This window comes from Silurus meridionalis, chromosome 29 (genome assembly GCF_014805685.1).
Source record: "Silurus meridionalis isolate SWU-2019-XX chromosome 29, ASM1480568v1, whole genome shotgun sequence".
Lineage (NCBI taxonomy): Eukaryota > Metazoa > Chordata > Actinopteri > Siluriformes > Siluridae > Silurus > Silurus meridionalis.
The window spans coordinates 6,119,637-6,143,305 of record NC_060912.1 but is presented as its reverse complement, the minus strand read 5'-3'; the positions used below and the strand labels follow the sequence as shown (position 1 = coordinate 6,143,305).

Genomic DNA, 23,669 nt, shown 5'->3' with positions numbered 1-23,669 from the left:
GTAATTCTAGAGGTGGTACATTTTTCCTCCTACACTTCACATAAATTTACAATATGATTAGGATTTGGAAACAAGGTCATAAAATTAGAGAACTTTGGCAGCTTCAGGATCATGTGGTTCAGTAGATTTTGTTCTCTCAGCAATTTTAACATCCGACTGCCCTTGAAACCATTTGCAGCCAAAGACACCTTTACCTGTAAAACATACTCATACATCATAAGCACAATTTATTTTATAAATACACCCCAAATGCTCAAATATTAGGTTTTGAATTGTATTATATGTATAATGGTATTTTGTTGAATTGTGGAGACACATAGTGATTGGGTGGGTTTTTGGTTAAAGTTATGTTCTGCTCATGTATTTACATTTCTTTAGCAGGACAACAAAACATTTGCAAGTGTTGCTTCATTCAAATGTCTTTGTTTTTCTCCTCCACAGAATGAAGTGACATGCTATCTCCTGTTTTCAATGGCTACGGCTGTTATCGGCTCTCTGCAGTTTGGCTACAACACAGGGGTCATCAATGCGCCTGAGCAGGTACAAATATGTGGAGATCTAGATTTAGAAAAATATGAGTTTTCAAAAGTTTGCATTCTTTAAAGATTTGCGTGATATTGCAGCCTTTTCCATATTTATTTAAGGCATTATTAAATGTCAAAAAGTGTACATGTACTCAAAGATGTTGTAACTAGCCAGAGTCAGGAAGCTTTTGCTAGTGTTTATATACAAATATTCATTCAAGCAAAGATGAAGTTGCTGAAACAGAACATTGATGAACAGACTAAGCAGGGTTAGTGAATATGCATGGGTGACATAGAGGATAAACCTTTAAATATATATTTCTGACTCAGCTGTTCAGGCATCTAAGGGAAGTTCATTCCACCACATCGGTGCCAGAGGGAGAGTCTTGATGTATACCTCTTACTCAGAGAGATGGTGGGACCAGTCAAACAGCGCTAGTTTAAGCAGAGGATTCATGCCTAAAAAAAAAAAAAGGTTTTATACAATAGATTTAAGCAGATTTATACAATAGAGATTGTAAATGATATAACACTGGCTAGAGATGGACCACTGAATCTAAAAATGATGTGGAATCCAAGATGGCGCTGTGACAGTAGCACGTAGCGGCCTCTCCGGATCCAAAATGGTGCATTTCACTTCTTTAGTCCGGCTTTACCAAGTATATGGACACCAGAGACAGCTGTGTTCATCTATCAGCCAGATGCTGTTACAGTACAGAAATCAAGCAACAACAAGCTGCATGATGATGTCCTCAATAACCTTTGTAACCTTGGATTGCTGCGACCTCGGCTACAAAAAACAGGCCCCCAGTCCTCGGCATTTGATGCTGGAAGACGGTACGTTGGAAGCGGTGCTAGAGGAAGCGGAAGCCCGGCAGATGTTGTAGAAACGACTCGGTCATGGGTTTTGCTTCCAGAAGATACAGACTTTATTATCACTTAACAAAAGCCGGAGTTGGTCCACCGAGCAACTGACTCTCCAGTCACAATCCCACTATATTTATACCTGGACCACAAAGGCATGTCCATACATCCCACTTCTCCATCCATAAATTGTTCACCCAACATCTGTGTTTCACTTGGGACCCTTTTATACATACAATGGTAGTACCCAAATGTCTAGGTATAGACACACACACACACAACAAACTATACTATTTCATGCATAGACACACCACACATGTCACATTCCTGTAGGCACACACATCAGAAGTTACATACACATGTTGCATATGCATATTTGATTAACTTTATTCCTCGACACAAGTAGGCGGGTGTCTGTGCTAGACTTAAGGCTAACCCTAGCTGGCCGGCTCTCCTGTCCATTCTACTATCAAACATCTGCTCCCTGGACAATAAATTGGACTACATCCGACTCCAGCATACCACACTACTAGAGTTTAGAGACTGCTGTGTCTTTGTTTTCATTAAGACGTGGCTCAGTGACAAGAATTCTGTAAGCCATCATTTAGCTAGATAGGCTAGCCATGTTTTGTGCTGACAGAACTGCTGCTCTGTGCGGTAAGACTCTCAGTGGTGGGATGTGTGTTTATATCATCTCAGAACGGTGCAAGAACTCTCTGCTTGTCTCCAGCTACTGCTCATCATTAATGGAGTTCATGACAATACCACGGGAATTCACCACTGTTTTCATTGTCAGAGTGTACATTCCCCCCAGATGCATGCACTGCTAAAGTCTACAGACTGCACCTTCAGACCAGAGGACAAGACGGCCTAAATAACAGCAAGGGCAGAACTGTCCCAAGCCATCAGAGAGGCAAAGCACGCACAGGCAAAGAGAATCCACTGCCATTTCCTGGATAGCAGAGACACCCGGCGCATATGGCAGGGCATCCAGGAGATCACAAACTATAAGACTTTACCTGCTTGTGACAGTGATGCCTCCCTTTTAGATGCACTGATGTACTTCTACGCCTGGTTTAAGGTGCAGAACAACGTGGCAGCAAGGAAGACCACCCCTTCTTCCAACTACCACGGCTGAATTAAGGAAGACTCTATGCAGAGATAACAAATGGAAGTCTGCTGGACCAGACAACATTCCTGGCAGAGTGCTCAGGGAATATGCAGAACAGCTAGGGGCTGTCTTCATTGACATCTTAAACATTTACCTGAGCAGTGCTGATGTTCGTACGTGCCTCAAGACCATCGACCCCGTGCCAAAGAAGTCTACAGTCTCCTGCCTTAATGACATTTGTCCCGTCGCACTCACACCCATCATAATGAAGTGCTTTGAGAGGCTTGTCATAGAGCATATCAAGACCCAGCTACCACCCTCTCTGTACCCCATGCAGTTTGCTTATCATCAAAACCATTTCATTTAAAATGCTATCACCAAAACCCTCCATTTGGCCCTCACCCACCTGGACAATAAGGACTTATATGTACAAATGCTGTTTATAGACTTCACTTTAGTGTTTAACACAATCATCTGAGCACTGGGGCCCCTCAGGGCTGTGTGCTCAACTCACTGCTGTTTACTCTACTGACTCACGACTGTGTAGCAATGCACAGCTCAAACCACATAATTAAGTTCCCAGATGACACGACCGTGGTGGGTCTCATCAGCAAGAACAACGAGTCCACATACAGAGAGAAGGAGCAACAAATAACAGTTTGGTGTAGAGCCAACAACCTGTCTCTGAACGTTGACAAAACCAAAGAGATGGTTGTTGACTTTGGGAGAGCGCAGAATGGCCATTCCCCACTGAACATTGATGGCTCCTCCGTGGAAATTTTCAACAGCACCAAATTCCTTGGTGTTCATCTGGCGGAGAACTTCACGTATTTAAAACCAGCTCCATTAGCAAGAAAGCCTTGCAGCACCGCTACTTCCTGAGAAGGCTGAGGAAAGCCCATCTCCCTCCTCCCATCCTGTCCATGTACTGCAGCAAGACCTTCGAGAGCATCCTGAGCAGCCACTGCATCACTTCCTGGTTTGGGAACTGCACCGTCTCGGATCATTAAATCCTATAGAGGGTAGTGTGGACAGCTGAGAAGATAATCGGAGTGTCTGTCCCTTCTAACACGGGCATTTACACATGTCGGCAACAAGGCCAACAGCATTGTGGACGACCTCACACACCCCTCACACACACTCTTCACTCCCCTACCATCAGGAGAAAGGTTCTAAAGCATTCGGGCCTCACAACCAGACTGTGTAACAGTTTTTTCCCTCAAACCATCAGGTTCCTGAACACACAGAATTGAACTGTACAAAAACACAGACACACTCACTCAGCTGTGTTTTTTTAACTGTTACAACCTGAAATAAAACACACACTCAATACTTATTTCAATTTACACCCATGTCTTCAGCACCACCCATATTATATCATAATCATTTGATACTGCTTACATGCTGTTTCACACACCTCTTGATTGCTGCTTTTGCTGTTTTTGCACAATATTGTGTTTATGCTTAGTTGTTTACAGTTCTCTTTTGCACATTGTACTGTATACCATATAAGGTAGGTTTGCAATACATGCTCCTGAGGCTCCAGTGACCACTGTTCCTGCCCCTCTCCCCTCCGTGGATCTTCCCACTTCGTCCAGGCCTGCCTCTGGATAGTGTTCTCTTCAACTAGAGACCACTCTGTGCAGCTTGGGATGGTTTCTCATCAACACCTTGGGTGGTTACATGAAATTCCAGAGTAAGAACGGGCGCTTTGAGGATGCATTGGACTGTAGTTAAAGTCAACAGTCTCCTACACTGACTCAGGACTACTTTTCGCTTCTGATCATCATCACTGTACCCTGCAACATCCTATATCTGCAATAAATGGACATTTGGTGCAACCCAGATGAGGATGGGTTCCTTCTTGAGTCTGGTTCCTCTCAAGGTTTCTTCCTTATGCCATCTCGGGGAGTTTTTCCTTGCCACAGTCGCCACCAGCTTGCTCATCAGGGACAAACTTACTTATAAAGAACATATTCACTTTTAATCACCACATTATCTGTGTAAAGCTGCTTTGAGACAATGTTCATTGTTAAAAGCACTATACAAATAAAAATGAATTGAATTGAATTTACTGGTTAGCATTATTATGTGTTTTGTGTATCTGTCCCACACTGTCCTGTATTGTCTGATGCATGTCTTTTGTCTTGCATTGTTTGCACAACTTACTTAGTCCTTAGCTCTAGAGCTGTTATGAAGCTCTATGTTGCACCAGGGTTCAGGGAATACGTTGTGTCATTTCACTGTGTAATGTGTCAGCTATATATGGTTAAAATGACAATAAAAGCTTCTTAACTTGACTTGACTTGATGTTGTCTGTTGGACACCAGAGATGTTTTGTAGGAAATGTGGGCAGTGGCATTAAATGACAGACTTTACAGGATCTAGTAAATCAGTAATTGCAAGAATGGAATTAAGTCAAGTCAAGTCAAGTCAAGTGGCTTTTATTGTCATTTTTACTATACACAGTGGTACACAGTACACAGTAAAAACGAAACAACGTTCCTCCGGAACCCTGGTGCTACACTAAACAACAAAACAACATAAAGTGCATCGAGTGCAGCCTGGTGCAAACAGTGCAAACAAAAGAACAGTACAGACAGACAGAGTGCAGACAGACAACACAAGACAAGACAAAGGACAAAAACCAAGTATAGCGCCGACTAGTAAACCTACTGTATACTTAAATATACAGTACTGTGTGAGGAGAAATGTAAAAACTATACCCAGGAGAAAGTACAAACAGAACAGAGCAATGTAGTGCAAAAAAAACAGCAGCAAGGAGGTGCAAAGACAGCATGTAAACATTCTATTGAATACAAAAGGTGCAAAAACAGCATGTAAACATTATACTGAATACAAGGTGCGAGTATAAATAATAATAAATAGATAAATGGTGGTGGAGTGGATCAAGATGAGTGATGATTGTGTTTAGTCCAGGTTGTACAGTTCAGTAACACACAGAGTGAGTGTGTGTGTGTGTGTGTAAGTGAGTGTGTGTGAGTTCTGTTCAGTTCTTTGTATTGAGAAGCCTGATGGCTTGTGGAAAGAAACTGTTACACAGTCTTGTTGTGACGGCCGAATGCTTGAACCGTTTTCCTGATGGTAGGAGGGTGAAGTATGTGTGTGAGAGGTGTGTGTGATCGTCCAAAATGCTGTGTGCTTTGCGGATGCAGCTGCTCAGGATGCTCTTAATGGTCCCTCTGTAAAACATGGACAGGATGGGGGGAGGGAGATGGGCTTTCCTCAGCCTTCTCAGGAAGTAGAGACGCTGCTGGGCTTTTTTGGTGATGGAGCTGGTGTTAAGTGACCAGGTGAGGTTGTCCGCCAGATGAACACCAAGGAATTTGGTGCTCTTGACGATCTCCACAGAGGATCCATCAATAATCAGTGGAGATTGGTCGCTCTGTGCTCGCCTGAAGTCCACAACCATCTCTTTCGTTTTGTCCACGTTCAGAGACAGGTTGTTTGCTCCACACCAGGCAGTTAACCGTTGCACCTCTTCTCTATATGCTGACTCATCGTTCTAGACCCACCACGGTCGTGTCATCAGCGAACTTGATGATGTCGTTCGAGCTGTGCATTGCTACACAGTCGTGAGTCAGCAGAGTGAACAGCAGTGGACTGAGCACACAGCCCTGAGGGGCTCCAGTGCTCAGTGTGGTGGTGCTGGAGATGCTGTTCCCGATCCGGACTGCCTGAGGTCTCCCAGTCAGGAAATCCAGGATCCAGTTGCAGAGAGAGGTGTTCAGGCCCAGAAGGTTCAACTTCTCGATCAGGTGCTGAGGAATGATTGTGTTGAATGCTGAGCTGAAATCAATGAACAGCATTCGTACATACGAGTCCTTGTTATCCAGGTGGGTGAGGGCCAGGTGGAGGGTTGTGGAGATGGCATCGTCCGTGGAACGGTTTGGATGATACGCAAACTGCATGGGGTCCAGGGAGGGTGGAAGCTGTGTCTTGATGTGCCTCATGACGAGCCTCTCGAAGCACTTCATCACGATGGGAGTGAGCGCGACGGGACGGTAGTCATTGAGGCAGGAGACAGTCGATTTCTTTGGCACAGGAACGATGGTCGTTGTCTTGAGGCACGTGGGAACAACGTTACTGCTCAGGGAGATGTTGAAGATGTCTGTGAAGACATCTGCTAGTTGTTCTGCACATTCCCTGAGCACTCTGCCAGGATTGAATTAAATATCTTTTATAATAAAACTATCTATAGTTTAGCAGTTATGAGACAATAGGCATTGCTGCTTACAGTCAGAAGCGCAAATGGCAAGATGTCCTGGTCTGCGTACATATCACAAACCCTAATCAATTAGACAAGGCCACCAGAAATTATTATGAACCAAAAGGAGATGTTCACTGTACTCCTGGGTACCCTGGAACTACTATATATTATAAAAAATATTCACACAGCAATTGAGATACTGTGGTCTTGGCTGAAGACCAATCTGAAGGTGTGGTTTCATCTCTTTGGATTTAGGAGATTCTTAACAGAATAGTGGAATTCATGAACCCTAAAAGTATGTTGGTATGGGATGAAAAATCCAGTGAAGAATAGTGCCAAATAGATGATTTGCTGCACCTTCCAAACAGTGCCTCCATTCTTTAGTTGTTCCTTCATAAAGTGATGTATTTTGGTGATCTAGGGGAGGTGGTAGCTTAATGGATAAGGCATTGGACTTTAAGTCCTGAGTTTGACTCCCATCCATGCTAAGCTGCCACTCCAAGTCCCTTAACCCCATTGCTGCTCAGTTGTATGAATAAGATCAATATAAATCACTCTGAACAAGGGCATCTGCCAAACGCCATAAATGGAAATGGTGGGTTTTTCCTTATACTCATCAATTTGGACTAATGTGGAATGTCAAAATTGATATTTTTTTGTTTCACGTACACCTAATTTTCCAGGAGCCTTTGAGGATCAGTCATACATGCTGGCTGTGTACTTTTACTAAGCAGGAGTATACTGTATTGTATGTCTTCTACATAAAAGGGAAAAAAGCAGTGCAGGAACTAAAAAAGTATTGCACAAATGATGGTTTGATGTTGGAATATAATGGAACAATGAAGGGACCATTGTGTGAATTATTGCAAAGTATTCATAGTGCCCAAATAAAGGCGATAGACACACTTTCAACTAATCCCTTTCTCTGATAAGTTTTTTATGCTTAACAGGTCCATCAACAGGCCAAGCATGTAACCAATTCAGGGCTAAAGTCTGCATCCTTTTACTCCACTATGAAAACCCTTGTAGCTCTGATGTAGCCTAATGCATGTGCCTCATGCATGTATTCTTTCATAGCCTGCTTTTTTTGTGAGGGCTAATGGGTAAACACATTTGTGTGAAATGAATGGGCCTGGCATATACAGTATATATAACAATCAAATGGGCAATGTGGATGGTATACACATTACGGAGTCTTTTTATTGGGACAAAGGGACTTTTCAAATCTCCAGCTACTGATTCATACATTTTACTGTGTCCTGCAGAATCAATGCATGATAGAAAATAATGAGAACATGACCACTTAAAGGAATAGTACATTTTCCGGTCTCAGGGTGGTTACAAGACATTGGAAATGAGAGGTTATGAGGCCATACTCTGCATTCAATGGTTGTACAAAAAAAACCCATTATTTTCTTTTTAAGGTTTTTCCAACTATGTAATAATACAATTCTTTTCCAATTTCCATCGCTTTTTTATCTGTTTATGTATTTTTGTGTAAGGATGTCTCAGGCCTTTCCTTTCTGATGGCCAGCTGTTTGAGATGGAGCAATCTATTAGGAATCTCTGGTGTTTTCTGGATCAAATAACTAAGACAAGGGCAGCAATGTTCAAGTTTCTGTAGCAGATTATTATTTTCTCCTGCAGGACAGTAGAGGGTTGATGCCCCATATGATGGATATACCTCACACTGTAGGTGGAATTGAGAATCCGACATCATTAAATGAAGTCTTCTGTAACAGACCTGGTGCTTTTATTTACAAAATCCAGAGAAAACTTAGTTGAAATCACAGAACTCAGGGTTGATAAAGTGATATTGGTCAAAGCTTGGCTAGATTTGATTTCATAAAATACAGTTAAACATGACCATTGTCTAACCAATTGAAAAGTAAAAACAAAACAATACTTTATATATAATTACATATAATAAATAATTTGTGTTATTTTAAAATGCTAAATTTGAATTTCTTTAAATTCAAGCACTTTTAACAATATCCATTGTTAAAAGTGCTTTACAAATAAAAATGTATTGATTTGAAATGCAAATTCAATTCAAATCAATACATTTTTATAATGCACTAATAGAAAATTAATAAAAATAATACAATTATAATAACAATAATAATTGTACGTTTGTCCCTAATGAGCGAGCCGGTAGTGACTGTGGCAAAAAAAAAAATTGTCTGAGATGGCATGAGTTTGCAAAATGGGTAATGGTTTGTAGGGCTTGTAATATAATATAATCAGCAATAAATGCCATGTAATTCAGACAATGTAATTACCATAATGGGATGATAATATTGTTATAATCACACAGGCTTTATGATGTCATTTGAGTTACATAGTTTCGTGTTACATATTTTTATAGTGTTACTATATTAATGGTCTAACTAATGATATGAATCAATTGTCATAAATCATAAACAGTCCAACAAAGCAATGATTACAGAGAGAATTGTTTTGTTTTTTTTTTGCTTTAGATTATGATAGAAAAGAAAGAGAAAGAAAGCTGTGTACATGTACATGTACATTACAGCACTGTGAAATTTTTTTCTTTGCATAACTTAGCTTACTAGGAAGCTGAGGTGAGAGTGGAGGCTCAGTCATGATACAGTGCCCTCAGAACAGAGATGGTTAAGGGCCATTCCCAACATTGGCAGCTTGGTAGTTCTGGGGTTTGGGACCTTCCAAAAGGGATATGATTCAGTTTATGTTTATGAATGAAATAAATCACTCACCTTATCACTGCAACTCTTTTTGTTTTTTACTTTATCAGAAACTGCGTGCTTTCTTTAACAACACATGGATGGACCGTTATGGAAAGCCCATCGAGCCTGGAATGTGCACCATCGTGTGGAGTCTCTCAGTGGCTATCTTCAGCGTGGGAGGAATGGTGGGATCCTTCAGTGTTGGCGTCCTTGCCAACAAGTTTGGGCGGTCAGTAAGAAGAAACCTTGTAACATACATGCACTGATTTTTTGTTCAGTAGTCTGCCAGCAAATGTCTGCAACACTGCAACACAGGCATTTTTAGACTGATGACTGTGCCCAGTCACGGTTAACTGAGTTACCATAGTAACAAGACCCAGTGATGTTAAAAACCTGCTCACTGCTAGTTTGATGTATTAATTCATGTCATGCAAATCATAGCAGGACGCATTACCACATGCAATTATAATAGAATTTTTAAGCATATTGCATGATGTTAAATTGATTCCCCATTTAAAAGATTGTATGGAGAAAATATGAAGCTTTACAGCCTTGTCAGTTCTCAAAGCTCAGTCTTTTTAGTTCCGTTTAAAAGCAAGATCACGGATGACCAAGCTGAGCACACAAAGCAGTATCAGCCATCGGCACCTTTGATATCAATTTCCTGAAACAAGATAATTCTATTACTGGCACAGGCCTTGACAGAGCATTCTCAGTATGTTCTAATTATATCGCAGCAGACATCAATAAATGTTTGCTCATAGAAAAACTGCTCTAGACACTGCAATTAGGAGAAAACCAAATAAGGATTACCAGCAACATCCGGGGTGTTATTTTGTTGTGGAAGTGGTGCCGAGAGAATCTTGTATTGTGTGAGGTTTGAAAATACAAGTAAGCTATAGAACTATACATAACTAAAGTGTGAATGACAAAATAAATTGAGGATTTATCAGATGCTTACAAACACATCTTGAAATATCGGCCTGAGATACCACAATTACTTGAGTAAGGGTTATTGCACCAAACCAGAACAATATAACATGTTTGCAGCCTAAAAACAGTACAGATGTCTCAGAGTTACAGTGGTTAGAATGACGTTTTTTCGTTCTTACGATAATGATAGCGATACGACGAAATTGTAAAATATTTCACGTAGCAGGCAAATTTAGCAGCATATGCCTTTACTCGCAAACCAGCGCTCATCCATGTGCCCGCTGCCACATACATATATGTATGCTATATAGTATTTACAGAACAGTACTGTAAATTGCTGTTTTGCTCAATTATGTACTGAAATACATTTAATACATTTTTAGTAGATTCTTAACAGTATACTATCCCATACTGATCACGATTCTTTAAGATTACTGGGTGGGTTAGGCCATGTCTCGACCTATAATATTTTTAAGTTAAGATGGGGTCAGAGGAACGCATGACTTGAGCTTGAAGTTTTGGGTCCAGAATCCTGGTGCTACATAAAACAACATAAAGCTACATAACAGACCACAGAGGATGCTAGGGACTAAAATAAGTTGTCCTCACCACATAAAGTGCATCGTGTGCAACCTGGTGCAAACAGTGCAAGACAAGACAGTGCAAGACAACACAAAACACAAAATAGCGCCTCCAGTAAACCTCCTGTGCATTATACAGTACAGTGTGCAAGAGAGAACTAGATAGAGGAGTGTACTTGTAAATAAACACAAAATGTAAACACAAAAGTTTGTGCAAAACAGCAATAGCAGCAATCAAATATATGTGCAAAAAACAGCATGTAAACAGTTATTTAATAATAAAATAATATAATATGGTTGGTACTGAAGTCTTGGATGTGTGAATTGAGTATGAGTTTGTTGCTTGAGTTCAGATTTGTAGCAGCTCAGTAACACACAATTGACTGAGTGTGTGCGTGTTTCTGTTTCTGTTTGGTTCTGTGTGTTGAGAAACCTGATGGCTTAAGGGAATAAACTGTTGCATAGTCTGGATGTGAGGGCACGAATGCTTCGTTACCTGTTCCTTGATGGCAGGAGAGTAAAGAGTGTGTGTGAGGGTGTGTGTGGGGCCGACCACAATGCTGTTGACTTTGCGGATGCAGAGTGTGGTGTAAATGTCCGTGATATTCCCAGGAAGTAGAGACACTTCTGGGCTTTCTTGGTGATGGAGCTGGTGTTGAGTAAACAGGTGAATTCTCCGCTAGATGAACACCAAGCAATTTGGTGCTCTTGATGATCTCCACATAGGATCTATCGATGATCAGTGGAGAATGGCCCTTCTATGCTCTCCTAAAGTCAACAACCATCTCTTAAGTTGTGTACAGTGGGACAATTACTTTAGTCAGCAGTTTTGTGAGCAGAGCAGATCTAATCCTTTCGACAACAAGACACCTAAATGGGAATGCATGGGAGTTTTCTATCAACATGGTGGCTGTCACATATAACTATAAAACTAAGCTCTAAAAGCTTAAACATGGGTGGACCTTCAGTGGATTTCGCTACAGTGGAAGCCTCCAACCCATTGAACCTTTATTAAGTAGTGTCTGCATCAGATCTGGATTCTAATGATTAAGCTACAGAGATATTCTGTAAGCCTCAATTCTACCTTTAACCTAGCTGTTGGGGCTTAGGCTCTGGACAGATTTTAATTCCGCTCAGAAAACACCTGTCCCATGAGAGTAATCTGTCCTTGTATAAAGAAAGTTAAATTAAACAAGGATAGTGGAAGGATAGAAGGATGGTGGTCTCCATCTGAGTCTCTTAAACCAATCTTTTAAATGGGAGCCACATCAATAGGTGTGTGATTTGTTCATCATGTCTTCTCGTTGGGTGACAAATGTTTTTGTGCTTTACTAGTAGGCTACTCTGAGCAGTTTTAGCTGTTTTGTTAGCATGGCTGGGCTGTTAACCTCAGCAGAAGCAGTAAGCCCTTCAAGGGTGTTAAGGAAAATTTGGCCTTGCCTGTAGTTAACCTCAAACAGGCCTCAAATAGAGAGGCCATTAGCTTTAATTCACAGGAAACATGAGAATATACCCAATAATAGGAATATACAAGACAAACTACTACAATTTAGGGCATTGTAGTAAATATCTCAAGTTTTTCTGACCAGTTTTTCTGACAGATTATACAGGGATTTCAAGATAGCAGGAGATTTATTGGAATTTTTTATCTCACAAGGAATTCTCACTACTTAGCAGCATATGCCTCTACTTGCAAACCAGCACTCATCCATGTGCCTGCTGCCACATACATATACGTATGCTATATAGTATTTACAGAACAGTACTGTAAATTGCTGTTTTGCTCAATTATGTACTGTAATTAGTACATTATTAATAAATTATTAATAAAGTACAGTATACTATCCCATACTGATCACCATTCTTTAAGAATACTGGGTACGCCTATAATATTTTTAAGTTACGATGGGGTCAGAGGAACGCATGACTTGAGCTTAAAGTTTTGGGTCCAGAACCCTAGTGTGACATAAAACAACATAAAGTTACATAACAGACCACAGAGCTAAGGACTAAAGTAGGTTGTCCTCGCCACATAAAGTGCATTGTGTGCAACCTGGTGCAAACAGTGCAAGACAAAACAGTGCAAAAGACAACACAAGACAGTGTAGGACAAATACATAAAATACAAAATAGCGCCTCCAGTAAACCTCCTGTGTATACAGTACAGTGTGCAAGAGAGAACTAGATAGAGGAGTGTACTTGTACTTGGATTTGGAATTAATAATACTAATGAAGTGGTTAGGTTTAGTGGTTAGGATGCGGCGCTCTCACCGATGCGGCCCGTCTTCGATTCCCGGTCAGGGAACCAACCCCAGCCATTAGGGTTGCACAAGCCAGTGCACTCTTAGTGCCGGTCCCAAGCCCGGATAAATGGGGAGGGTTGCGTTAGGAAGGGCATCCAGCGTAAAAACATGTGCCAAATCAAACATGCGGATCATGAATACGGATGATCCGCTGTGGCGACCCCTAATGGGAGAAGCCAAAAGAAAGGTATTGAAGACCTAAGTGTGATTAATTTTTTTTTTACTGCGCAACCTTAAAACCAGTCATTAAGCACTTAAAAAAACTAACTTTAAGCTTTACTAAATGAGAAAAAAAGGTCAATTATCTTAAAACAATCATAATAATCTTACACAATCTGCTCTTGCATAGTATTTAATTCTTCAAATAAATTCAATGAGATTTTAATTTCTGAAAATAAAGTCTTGACTAGACGAGGAGTTTTTGTAATAAAGCAAGGTTATTCTCCAACTGTTTCGGTGAACATCTGGATCATTCCATTCTGTTAGCTTTAGTCCTTTAGCACACTGCCAGACCACTTGTCATTCAAGTGTACTCAGTGCTCAGTGCTATTATTATTACTGCTGACGTTTGCTGCTTTATTTTTTATCGCCATTTAAATGTACTTTATTTGATATTACCACTAATTCACAATAAACAATGCTTCATCATCGCTACTGTCTTTTACCTCACAAACTTACAGTCTTTTTTTCCCTCTTTTATTATGCAGACGCAATTCTATGTTTTTGGTGAATATCTTGGCCGTGATTGGTGGAGGACTCATGGGTCTTAGCACTATTTTTTCTTCTTTTGAGATGGTTATTGCTGGCCGCTTGATTATTGGCCTTTTCTGTGGCCTTTTCACTGGTCTCACCCCTATGTATGTGGGGGAAGTTTCACCAACACCACTCCGGGGAGCCTTTGGGACACTACACCAGCTGGGCGTGGTTATAGGCATCTTGGTTGCGCAGGTGAATATCACATGGCTGCCATTGTGTGTTCAAATACAGAATTTTTTATTAAATTTTTCTTTACATATAGTTCCACTCAAATACATAATTTAATAGTAAATGACAAAGAATGTACAATAAATATGCCATTTAAACTTTAAAACTTAAAAACAAAAGAACGGTCAGTGGCTGGCATGTCTTCTCTACTAATCTGTCCTTTTTCTTGCTATCCTTATTCAAGCTAACACAAGCTGTCTGATTTTTCTCTATTGCTGACATGTTAATACCTATGTAAGTAAGCTTTTGGGTGTGCCTCCAATTAACTTTCTGGCTGCATATAGATCTTTGGCCTGGAGTTTCTGCTGGGCTCAGATAAATTGTGGCCTGTGCTGCTGTCTTTGACTGCCATCCCTGCTGTACTACAATGTATGCTGCTACCCTTCTGCCCTGAGAGTCCACGCTATCTCCTCATTAACCTCAATAAAGAGGAACAGGCTCGCAAAGGTGACATCCTAACATGTGAAATTAGTATTGTATCATTTAGGATTGTTCTGCATTGTGCAATGTGTAAAAATGTTTAATTTTGGTGGTGATCTTAAACGTTTTAATAGCAATTTACCACCATAAACTTGAATAAATATAGGCATCCTGTCTCAGGCAGATGGATAAACAATAAACAAAGTATTTGCATTATATTAGCACTACAGAACAATGAGTTTTTAATATATGTAGTTATGTGATTACTTGTTCTGAAGTTTGAAATCCATTCTCCTAAAATCATTCATTTACACCACATCTCTGTTAACTGCATTATCCTAAGTTACTAATTCAAAACTGTAGCATTTGCAATAGTAAATACTCTCTTGGAATTTAAATGAATCTACAACTGCACTTATTAATAAGTACTAATTTCCGTAAGTTACCCTTGATATTCAAGGTCTTAACATGTAAAATAAACTTTATTTGCAGTTCACACAAACAACTAAGGCTGAAGTAGTTGAGCTTGAAGAGCAACAGCAGGTTATGACACTTACATTGAGATCACTTAAGGAGCAACTTGTTTTGCTTTACTTAAAATGTCATCACCAAGACTTTTTAATCCAATATGATCTCAGATATAACTTATCATCTGTTCATAGTTGTTTCAAAATGTCTAATGAGTTAAAGTTCATAGTTCATTTGAATTGGTCCAGATGATACATACAGGTTATACAGGGTATACTTTATTCCTGTTATGTTAAAAGCTCACTAATATTACAAAATATCACTCTTTCCAACAATAAACCAATTACATAACCATCCATACTATCAATAAGATTAAAATGCAAGGTGGAAAAGTCTATGGCTATTTAAGAACATTTACAAGTACAGTTAAATTTGCAGTGCTTTCTTGTTAAAAGGCTACTTCAGGTGGACCAATGAACAATTACAGTGTAGTACATTAATTAAGCAATGGACATAATATGACTTAGACAACACAGACGATACCAGGCTGCTTGTAATATTAAAAAATCTTCCTTGGAAGACAAATACAAGTAAGCAATATAAATTGTCTTTGCCAAAGTGACAGTAGAGAATAAATGTCACTGACGCAAAGTAGAAAATTATAGGGTGAAAGGTCATTGGCAAGCTTATTATAAATCATGTACACATAAAACATCCCCTGACTGTACATGTCAGTACTCTGATTGATTTTTTAACATGGAGACCACTTACTCAATATTTCCCATCCCTGTTGTTGTTTTTTTTAACCAGCACTACAGCACCATCCCTATGGCAATGCATTCTCATACATTCTTCATAATTAATGCATGGTTCTTTTTACATTAAAAAAAGGATGACTCTCAAATATTGTATTGATAAATGGTTTAAAATGCCATGGAATGATGGAAATAAGTCAAAGCCAATTATGATTTTAGTATGAGTTCAACCATGTTGTGTCAAGGTAGTACAGAGATAGAAGTGCCTACAAAAATGCTTTTTAACCTCAATAATTGCATCCTCATGCTAGTACATATGGTAAGGGATGAAGAGAATGATCAGTCAAAAACTGTTTGGGAGGTTATGGTATAAAAAGGAAAAAAATAAGGTGGTGTGGTAAAAACGAGATGTAACATGCATTCTAATTCAGTGGTAGGGATCAGATGGTGTGCATGGACAGATCTGCCAGGATTCAAATGATGGTGATTTCTTTTTATACCATGCTCTTTTGACAGAATTTTTCCGGATTGTCCGCTGTTGATATATCTGAGCGCATTTGCCTTTCCTCAATTCTTTCATCCTCCTTGAGATTTTCAACTTTCTCTTATTAAGCAAAAGCTGCTAGTCTTGCGTCCTAGGCTGATTACTAAACTGTAAAATATTTCTTTTCTTCTGTCTTCTCCACCTTCTCACTGGAACCCATAGCTTTCATATTATTCCAAACCACCCCCTCGATCTTTATTGTTCCATCTGTAAATAGCTCCATAACCTTTGGTCCTGTATTGACCACCTTCAACACATAAATTGAACCAGTCTGACTTTAAAAAAGTCCAATTCACAGAAACTAGTGAAGCTTCTTGCCACTTGATTACCCAAGCTGTCATTAATCCTCTTCGTCCTTGACCCCTCAGTAGCCAATAATACTATCAATCATGAGGCACTCCTGACCACTCACATTAGCCTTGAAATGCACAATTCTTAGCCAGAGAGACTGTTATTCAAGGTAGAACAAAATCTTTTCATGACTGAGCTGCTGTATATCTCTGGAGATGCATTCCCTTATGAAGAAGGATGACTACTGGATCACAACTTCTGAAATGTACAAAATCTCAGAGTAATCTTGGGCAACCAACTATCTTTCTCTCCTCATCCTCATACCGACACTTCCGGGGGGTCACCACTTCAGCTTCCAGATCGACGCCATCTTGCAATCAGCGGCTGCATGCGCCCGCTGCTATTATGTCTTACATTCACTTTTACTTACATTCAAAGCCAAAATCTGCAGCTCCATCCACCTGTAGACGTTCATCAAAGTCCACTTTGCACCATCTATCAAGCTTTTAGTACATCTTAGCTTTACCCACCATTTCTCATTAGACCAAGAAGACATGCAACAAAACAGGTGGTTAAATGAATTATGAACAGCTAAATCACTAGTGGTCTTTAGACAAAACCTAAAGACATCTTTTTATCAAGAACTTTAAGAATAATCATTTTAAAGATCCGTTTTAAAAATACTATAATTCCAAAAGTATTGGGACACCTGACCTTTCCTGCTATATCTGGGTCTGTGACCACAAACCTGGAGGCACTCAATTGTACAGGACGTTTTAGAAGCGCTATAATAAAATTTTGCATTCACTTGAACTTGTAAACCCCAAACCTGTTCCAGCATGGCAATGCCTCTGTGCACAAAGTGAGCTCTATGAAGATATGGTTTACATGCTTTGGAGAGGAAGATCTTAAGTGACCTGCTATAGAGCTCTGATCTCATCCCTACTAAACAGCTTTGGGATGAATTGGAACACTGATGGCACCCCAGGCCTCCTCACCTACATCAGTACCTGCCTTTTGTAATACCCTTGTGTATGATGAACACAAATATCCATAAGCACACTCCAAAATCGTGTGGAACATCTTCCCAGAAGAGTGGAGGGATTTATAAGAGCAAATTGAGACTAAATGTGGAATGCAATGCTCAAAATCACATACCACACTTATGAGCAGGTGACCCAATACTTATAGTGTTTCACTTTTCTCCAAATGAGTGGCAAGAAGTTTAATGATATTCTTAGACCCTAACCTAATATACTAGCATGAGGACCATATTATGGTTTAGGCTACAAAGCATTTCTGTAATGTAAATGTTTTTATTGTCTACTTGTGCTTTTATCACTATGTGGTCCTGAAATCCAAACTGAAATCCAACTTTAATTTTAATAAAGTCCAGGATCCTATCACACTGCTTGAGTCTGGATTATGGATATAATTTTCTTGAAAACCTCAAAACTGATTTTTTTTGCCATAGCTAAGTGACAAACTCTAGTTAAATGAAGAAAATTTGATTTAATATATTTAACTAACCACTGGTTTGTGATTCAGTACTGGTACGTCTCCGTGGCTGTGAGGATGTGTCAAAAGACATGCAGGAGATGAAGGAAGAAAGTGTGAAAATGAACATGGAGAAAAAAGTGACCATTCCAGAGCTCTTCCGTACTTCCACATACCGTCAGCCGCTTCTCGTTGCTGTCATGCTTCAGCTCTCCCAGCAACTGTCAGGGATCAATGCTGTGAGTGATGAAGACAATAAAACATCAGATACTCTAATAACTCATCTAGTGTGCACTTAACACAGTTGTGCACTTATATGTATTTCTTACAGGTGTTTTACTACTCAACGGGTATTTTTGAGTCTGCTGGAGTGACCAAGCCAATATATGCTACCATCGGTGCTGGAGTTGTGAACACTGTTTTTACTGTGGTATCTGTAAGTAACTGTTAACACTGAAATCAGTTTGGGTGAAAAACTCATTTAGATGCATTTTTTTTTTAAATAAAAGTATCAGCCAATACCTGTTATTTAAAGCTTACTATTTTATAATCGTTAAAAAGTTACATCAAAACTGATATTTAGGCTAAATTCTTACCTTAAATAATTTTAACTTAACCAAGTCATTTCAAGTTGACTTTATTGCCATTTCAACTATTTACAGTGCAGTACACAGCGATCCCAGGACCAATGTGCTACATCATACATTAACATAAGGAACACAGAATTACACAGAACACTAAACTAACAACACAGGTGCAGTATTAAGTTTAGTACCACTGTTTGACAAGCGTTGGAGACACTGTCGTTTTCATCCGTTTCCAAAAGTTGCTCGTCCACACCAAAAGGTCTCAGATGCAGAGCTCATTTATGGCTCATGTCTCTGAGATGATATCTGGGTCTGAATATAGTAAATGAATGAAGCTTGATTAAGGTCTATGTAAGCCTAAAACAGAGCTATACCTATCATAAAGACAGCCAGAATGCTGTGAGTGCCACACACCACCACACATATGGACTTTCCTCCTGTAGCAGAAATGCTGGTAGCAGCTAGCTCGGTGGTCAAACAGGGAATTTTAAACAACACAGTATTTCAGTCTTGGCTTATATACGATAAGATGGCTTTTTTTTTTTGTTCTTTTAAAGTCAAGTCATAGTGAAGCTAATTTTAAAAAATGAGCTACAATATTATTACTGGACACCAGACAGGTCCTGGCTGATTGACCACTAGTGGAAGTGGGCTTGTGGGCTAAGTGGAAGTTTTTTATCTGTGGTTTTTACATCTTCTTTTGCTTAAAGCTCTTCCTTGTTGAAAGAGCCGGACGAAGGACTTTACACCTTATTGGCTTGGGTGGCATGGCAATCAGTGCCCTGTTAATGACTATCACCCTCCTACTGGTATGTCCCACATCCTTTTCACTGATGTCAGCTTTTATATATTTTCCTTTTCCATTGTCCAAAATATGTTTGTCATTGTCTTTGTTCCTGATTAGGACTACATCCCAAATCTGAACTACCTGAGCATTTTGGCAGTGTTTGGCTTTGTGGCTATGTTTGAGATGGGTCCAGGACCCATTCCATGGTTTATTGTTGCTGAGCTTTTCTCCCAAGGACCACGACCTGCTGCAATGGCCGTTGCAGGATGCTCCAACTGGACGGCCAACTTCCTTGTGGGCATCAGTTTCCCAAAACTAAGTGTTAGTATATATACCACTTTTATTATACCATCACATTAAGTATGTGGAAAAAAATGTCTAAAAAGCATTCTTAATTCTTAATTTATTTCATTATAAATGGGTAATGTATCACAAACACATTAGATAATGTGAAAGGAAAAACGTCTCAACTGTTCAGTTCTACAAATTCCTCCACATTGTTAATAGAAAGTTTTCAGTGTAACCTCCCAGGAGCAGTTACCCAGCAAACAGACCTATGCGGCCCACCATGGGGAATACAATCCACAAAAACTGCCATTGTGGAAGGGCAAACCAACACTAATTCCACATGGGCCTCATTTTGGTTACCCCACTCAGTGCCTGCAACAGTTTTGAGATAGACCACTCAATCATCCTAGGTACACTAGCTGCCTGACAGGGGGTCTATGGGAACTAAAACACTGAGTGAGATGTCTATGCATGTTAGTAGAGTCTAGCTTACTTTGCAAGCTAAGTGTGGAATGGTGATTCTGAAACACACAACTCAAACAAAAAACAAAAAAAAAGCTCTGACCAAAGAACTGTTTGTAGCTAACTCATGAACAGTGAGTATCTCACTCTCTATCTAGAAGCCATAAAGTTTTAAATTGATGGGTTAATGAGGTTAATGGGGTCTGTTATGTATGAAGTGAGAATACTAAAGGAGCCAATGGCAGTTTCACAATGGTATTAACAAACATGGTGTCATCTGGCCACTTTTTGGCATTGTTGAAGTCATGGTGAGAAGGTTACATGCTAAATGCCTATGGTGGGTAAGAGACATAAAAGTACAACCATAGCATCTTCATTATGTGTTCCATAACAATGGCTAGATATACCCTGTTCTTATTCAAGCACTATACTATTTATATTTTGATAGTTGACATAAAGACTCTTTATGTTTGACTGGTTTTGGAGGTTTGCTAATATGCTATGAATCTTATTCGACAGGAACTGTGCGGGCCATATGTTTTTATCATCTTCATGATCTTCCTCATCTTCTTCTTCGTCTTTACATTCTTCCGTGTTCCTGAGACCAAGGGTCGGACCTTTGAGGAGATTTCTCAAGGCTTTAGCGGCGTTCCAGCTCCTCCAAGCACCAGTGTACAGGAGGTTGAAGTGGTCACAGTGCCTAGTGCTGCAGTAAAAGAAAAAGTCCCATTGGTGGAAGAGGATTCTGAAGCAACCGAGAATCCAAATTCCTCAGGAAACTTTGCTTTAGAAGCAGCGAGTGGTGAGGAGAAGCCTGAATCTGCTACACAACCATTGATTACATCCAATACGAAAGAAAAAGGTGATACTACTAAACAGGAAGGTGTTTAGCAAAGTGAAAAAAACACATTTTTTTGATGTTAGATAGAATTGAACACTATGTCCACATTGTCAGTAAAATGTATCAAAATTTTTTGATGGAACACCACAGTTTAAACACGATTTACTTATATGGCATATATAAATATTGGAATGGACTGGACTTTTGGGAATTTAGTTTCCAACACAATGCACATATTATACAGAATAAATCCTAGTTTAGGTTCAAACTCATATAAGGTACTGATAGCTAATTTTAGTAATTAGTTGTTGATATCTGAAAATCCGCTTGGAAAAAAGTACTTAGACTTTGTGTAAAAATTATTATAGATATTGATTAACACCAGGTGTCTAAAGCTCATTATATGGACAAAAGTTTGTCGACGCATGACCATAAGATTCATATGTGCTTTTTGAACATACTGTTCAACATTTTGTCCCCATTTGCTATTAAAATAGGCTCCATTCTGCTGGGAAGATATTCCTGTACATTTTGGTGTGTGCTTGTGGAGATTTGCGCTTATTCAGCCACAAGATTCAATTTACCCTAAAGGTGTTCCATAGGGTTGAGGTCAGAACTCTATAGCATGCCACTCAAGATCTTCTACATCAACCTATGTACACTATATCTTCATGGAGCTGCTTTAGTGGTGAAACAAGTTTGGGTCTCCTAGTTCAAGTGAAAGGAAAATTAAATGTTACCACATCTGAATACATCTTATACAGATGAGTTTGTAGTACCAGTTTGGTGATTAACCACATAAGGCTGGAAAAGCCACGTGTCCCAATACCTTTGTCTATATAGTGTACTTTATTCTGTATTCTTCTAATGGATATACTGTAGCATATGCTGTAGTACTAACAGTAAGCATAGACTCAAAATTTCACACAAGAACAACAGCTGGTATAGAATGTGTCCTCTACAAGTATCAATAAATCCTTAGCAATTGCTGCACTACTACTTATACAGTTTTTTCTTTTAAAATTCCAGACATGATTATGGTTGAATATGCAGGTTTTTTCCATGTTTAGTTTTTTTGCCATAATAATAATTTAAATGTTTAAAATGAATGGCATTTAGCTTAGAGTGGTTTATGGTGAAGAAATGAGTGAAATCTGAGCTGTTCCTTACTTGCTTAGTGATGTCCTTGAGTGTACCTGCTCTATGAATTTATTTAATAATGTATATTTTTATTTTTGCTGGTCAATATATATAAAAAAAAGTTATTGATATATTTGTGTAAAAATGAAAAAAAGGATTTATTGCTGTGCACTTTTAAGTCCCAAGAAAGTTCAAAAATATATAGTGTTTTCCTGTCCTTATTGTCTAAAATGTGAATATATTACTATATGTCTTTACTTGTCGGGGTTACTGTGCAATTAATGTCGGATTTTTTTCCTTGAAGGCCAAATTAGTGTGTGTTTTAAATCTATGTAATCTTATGACATCCTTCTTAGTCTAACGCATTAATTCAGGGGAGCAGATTACCTAGCAATTGCTAACTGTATGTTTTGAGATGTACTTTTAACTTAAAATGGAATCAAATCTTTAATCTTTTGGTAATTCTATGCCATAGAACAGGGGTTTTATCCTTTGTTCATGTCCAGGAAAAGCATTCACTTGTTTAATCAGTTAGTCTCCAATCAGCTGTCAGGTGTGCCTGCAGATTGGCTGTAATAAAAGCCTGGAGCCACGTTGGAACTTTCTGGATAAATTGGAGCCCCCTGCATTGAATGTAAAGAAAATATTACCAAATATGATTCATACATTGCCCTACATGCACTGCATTAGTGGCTTCTCTGTAAACTCTTGTGTGCAATACTATAGAAGTATTTTGATATAAATGCATATTTTAAACATTAAGTAAATGTATCTATATGACAGTTCTTATTGACACTTTATCTTAATTCCTCTGCTGCTTCTGCTAGGAAAAATATTTGTATTTATTTATTTATTTGGTTAGTTATTGTATTTGATCTCCCTTTAGTGAACAGTCTACATTTTTAAAAGCTTATGTATGTAACATATTGTCCATCTAATTATTGAGTGAATAAATAAATATATAAAACAGTTCTGAATGGTTGTAATATTTCTTTTAAATTAGCTGTAATTGTGTAAATGACAACAATATATTTTTTCTTTTTTATGTTTCCTTCAATTTGAAGGTTAAGTTTTAGGTTTAAAATTAAGCCTTGATGCTTTTCTTTGTGGAACTGCACATTTTATAATTGTTTTAGATATTTTTTCTTCTTTTCTTAATTGTAATAAAATAGAACTCTGGTAAAAGCAAAACTATTGATTTTATTAATAATAATTGTGTTTAATTGTTTTACAATGTACTTAAATTTGAATTAATTATCAAAAGTGAAATTACTGATTTATGGGAACTGAATTTTAATAATTGATGCAATTCATTGTTTCATTCTCCTGATCTTTAGGCCTTTTTAAGAA

General features: G+C 38.8%; 1 protein-coding gene across 1 annotated transcript in view; it reads left to right on the top strand.

Annotated features, from left to right (window-relative positions):
- The window catches only part of slc2a3a (solute carrier family 2 member 3a), a 28,963-nt gene extending 5,675 nt beyond the window's left edge, over window positions 1-23,288 (top strand). The window contains exons 3-11 of the mRNA XM_046844208.1: window positions 442-540; window positions 9,507-9,667; window positions 13,963-14,203; window positions 14,524-14,686; window positions 18,266-18,453; window positions 18,546-18,650; window positions 19,512-19,610; window positions 19,706-19,909; window positions 20,858-23,288. Coding sequence (XP_046700164.1) covers window positions 442-540; window positions 9,507-9,667; window positions 13,963-14,203; window positions 14,524-14,686; window positions 18,266-18,453; window positions 18,546-18,650; window positions 19,512-19,610; window positions 19,706-19,909; window positions 20,858-21,229 — 1,632 coding nt within the window. The 3' untranslated portion in view covers window positions 21,230-23,288. The remainder of the gene's footprint in view (window positions 1-441; window positions 541-9,506; window positions 9,668-13,962; window positions 14,204-14,523; window positions 14,687-18,265; window positions 18,454-18,545; window positions 18,651-19,511; window positions 19,611-19,705; window positions 19,910-20,857) is intronic.
- The last annotated feature ends 381 nt before the right edge of the window (window positions 23,289-23,669 follow it).